The sequence below is a fragment of the Colossoma macropomum genome, unplaced genomic scaffold (assembly GCF_904425465.1).
Source record: "Colossoma macropomum unplaced genomic scaffold, Colossoma_macropomum, whole genome shotgun sequence".
In the NCBI taxonomy this organism is placed as follows: domain Eukaryota; kingdom Metazoa; phylum Chordata; class Actinopteri; order Characiformes; family Serrasalmidae; genus Colossoma; species Colossoma macropomum.
In genome coordinates, this window is record NW_023494804.1 from 18,608,850 (window position 1) to 18,612,165 (window position 3,316).

The following is a 3,316-nucleotide window of genomic DNA, read 5'->3' on the forward strand; positions in this document are numbered from 1 at the left end:
GAAATTCCCCTGAGGATGGTCACAGTGCACTGACAGTAAGAGATCTTTCTTGTGCCAAGACATTTTTTCTCATGAGGAGTTTTGACACTGATAAGAACATTACAAAATCACGCGGGAGGTGCTGCAGCTTTACTTGCACTTGGCAGGCAGTTCTGCTCTTTGTTAAAAAAACAGGTGAAAGGGCCAAGACTTCCAGGAAAACTGATATGTGAAAGTGAAAGTTAAACTGGAGGGATATATAGCGGCTGCTTTCAGTGGAGTCTGCACACGAGGAGGAACACAGGCACACTGAGGCAGGATGGTCAGTAACAGCATGACGGCACACACAACTGTTTTACTGCTGCTGCTATTGGTCTTTTGCGGCTGGTGCTACGCAGTAGGTGAGACATACTGTTGTTATTTTGAAATCAGATACGGATGAAATATCAGATATTATATCATATATCATATATCATGTGAATATATATATATATATATATATATATACACACTGGCATTCAAGTATGTATTTGACATGCACTGTTTATTTGTCTGCTACAGCTGAAGGAGAAGACTGCTGTTTGTCAACCCTGGACAAAACTATCCCACACAAAATGGTGAAGTCTTTCTACTTGCAGACAGTAGACAAGGGCTGCAATGTTTCTGCCACAGTGTGAGTTATATTACTCATATTATACACCTTCAGCATCACTGCTTTATATTACATACACTGCAACACATATATATATATATAGTTTATATATGGTTATATAATATATGTATTAAGGTTTCTCATTATGATGCTGGATACTATAAGCTTATTCAACCTATTTCTAGACATTTCTATTTATATAACCCAATCTTATCAAGTGACCCTGTTAGGTGAACCTTGACTATTACAGCTAGGCCTTCAGTTTGGGCCCTAAATGTCGAAACACAGGAAAAAAAAAACACCTCTATAATAATGATATTTTTGCTAGTAACCCCTATGGGACTTCTAGTAGTATGTTAGTGCTAACCTAACAAGGATGGTTCTAGATTGTAACAGACATTACCATGAATTTTATCTTGTATAAAATACAGTTTTACTGTGACTCTTTTGACAACTCACCGAAACTTGCTTAGGCCGCGGCTCGTATTCACAGTCAGTGACGCATTTAGAACTTCCAGAAAACCTAGAGTGATGTTTTGTCTCATGAAATTGCCTCCACTGGAAATAAAAAGGCATTTGGTTGATTCCTCCGTCACTTCCTAATCATGTTGGTAATCTAATGTGTGAGGCCTTCAGTTCAGCTCCTGAAGTCTTGACCAATGGGAAAGCACTCTTGGCTGAATCTATCTAGATCCAACAGACAACACAATCCAGATGGCACAGTTTTCAATTGGCTGTTTTAACCATTTTCTAAACAAAATATGCAGATGTCGTAAGATTATTTCACTTAATGTAAAGGTAGAAAATGTCTAGAAATAAATTTAATTAAATAGATTGAATAATCTTGTGATAGGAAATATTGTTTCATTTAACATTTTTCAACTTGCAAATCTAGCATTTTTTGTTGTTTATATTATACACGATCATCACGAGGCTGATTTGTAAGAGTTATAAATCTTCTGCATGGTGAAAGTTTCTAAAAATCTTTTATTATTTACAGGTTTGTCACAAAAAAGGGGAGAAAACTCTGTGCACCTCCTCTGACAAAAAGTGACTGGGTTAGAAAACTGACTGATAGATTAAAGAAAACCCCCAAAAGGAAATCCAAAGGTGAGTCCCCACATTTCCACCGAATCTGAATTGATTATTTCCTGCATCCTTAAATAATACGTTCTTACAAACTGACCTCTCTAATATGTGCAGGTAAGAAGCAGTAGAGGACAATTTCTGACCTAAAGATGGAGAAATGCAGGTCCAGTGTCAGGATGACCCTCGAGTTCACTCTGAGACGCTGATCCCAGGACACCTGTCTGTGGGCTCTCACACTCCTGTGGGGTGGTCTCTGGGTTGAAGCCCAAAACTGAAACCACAGCCAAGGGAGCAAACTCTTATCTAACATTACTAAGATATTATTATTTATCTGTGTATCCCAACCAACCACCAACAACACTGCTAAAGCTATGAGCTTGTTTATCTTTGAAAGACCAGAAGATGGACGCTGTCAGTGGATGGTTTATTTTACTAGTCCTGTTTGTAACTACTGTATATCACATGAAGCTATGTATGTGTAGGCATAAGCTGTGTATTTTTATTATTAATGTAAATGCAGGTTTCTACTGTGCAGTTGTACAAATAAAGTTTTTTATTGTATTTAGCAGTGAATTTATTCTTGTATTTATATTGTAACAAATGTTTTCTTAAAGCCTCTGTTTACTCTTTTTCATTAATTTCTTCTATCATATTTAATTCTAACTGTTATTTCGCAGCTGTCGGAACAAAACCTCGTATCTCTATTTTTGTCGTTTTTTCAGTTTTTTGACATAATTTGAAAATGCCTGTTCTCCTTTACATTGTGTGTAAATTTCATGATGAATGAATCAAAAGAAACGGCCCAAAAGTGCTTGGAAAAAAGTCTGGTTCCATTGACTTACATTAAAAGTAAAGTATGTTTTTTCCTTCTCCTGTAAAGTTACCATTTTGGAGATATGAGGTTTTGTTCCAACAGCAGCGATATATAGTGTTTTTTATCAGAGTTAGCAATATGTATGCGTCAGCTACTCGCGTTCCCCTCCCTCACATAAAGTGACTGATTCCTGCTGCTCCAGGTCCCAGAGGAAACTCCCAGCAAGTGGCTTATTTAACCTTTTTAAACTTTTAAAAGTGCTTGTTATGAAGGTTTATTATACCGTTGTTTGTAGCTTAGCTAGATGCTGTGTCCTACTTGCATAAGCCATCTGTTGCAGGATCCTAATATGAGCAATTAACTTCATTTATGAGAGCGCGATAGCTAGTGGCCCAGCCTAACTGTAGAAATAAACCGATATACACTCTTAAAAAGTTCTTCAAGGGTTCTTTAGTAAAGAAAAAGGTTCTATATAGAACCATGAACACTCAAATAACCATTTGCATGATGAAAGGGTTTTTTGCATCTTTAAATGGTTCTTCAGATTGATGGAGAATGTGCTGTAGATGGTTCTATGTAGAACCTTTTTAAAATGTGTTTTTTATAAAGCACCAAAAAGGGTTCTTCAACTGTGACAAGCTTGACATTGTAACAATAGAAGAACCCCTTTTGGCCTTTGTATAGAACACTTTTCATCTACATCACAGTCTCCATCAATCTGAATAACCATTTAACAACGCAAAGAACCCTTTAATTATACAAAGCGTTCTTTAAAGGTTCTC

At 36.7% G+C, this 3,316-nt stretch overlaps 1 protein-coding gene across 1 annotated transcript; it reads left to right on the forward strand.

Annotated features, from left to right (window-relative positions):
* The first annotated feature begins 246 nt into the window (after positions 1-246).
* Positions 247-2,285, forward strand: ccl19b (chemokine (C-C motif) ligand 19b). The gene is made up of 4 exons (XM_036594973.1): positions 247-380; positions 541-652; positions 1,632-1,741; positions 1,835-2,285. Exons 1-4 carry the CDS (start codon positions 299-301, stop codon positions 1,846-1,848), a joined length of 318 nt encoding a protein of 105 aa, XP_036450866.1. The 5' UTR covers positions 247-298; the 3' UTR covers positions 1,849-2,285.
* Positions 2,286-3,316: the final 1,031 nt, after the last annotated feature.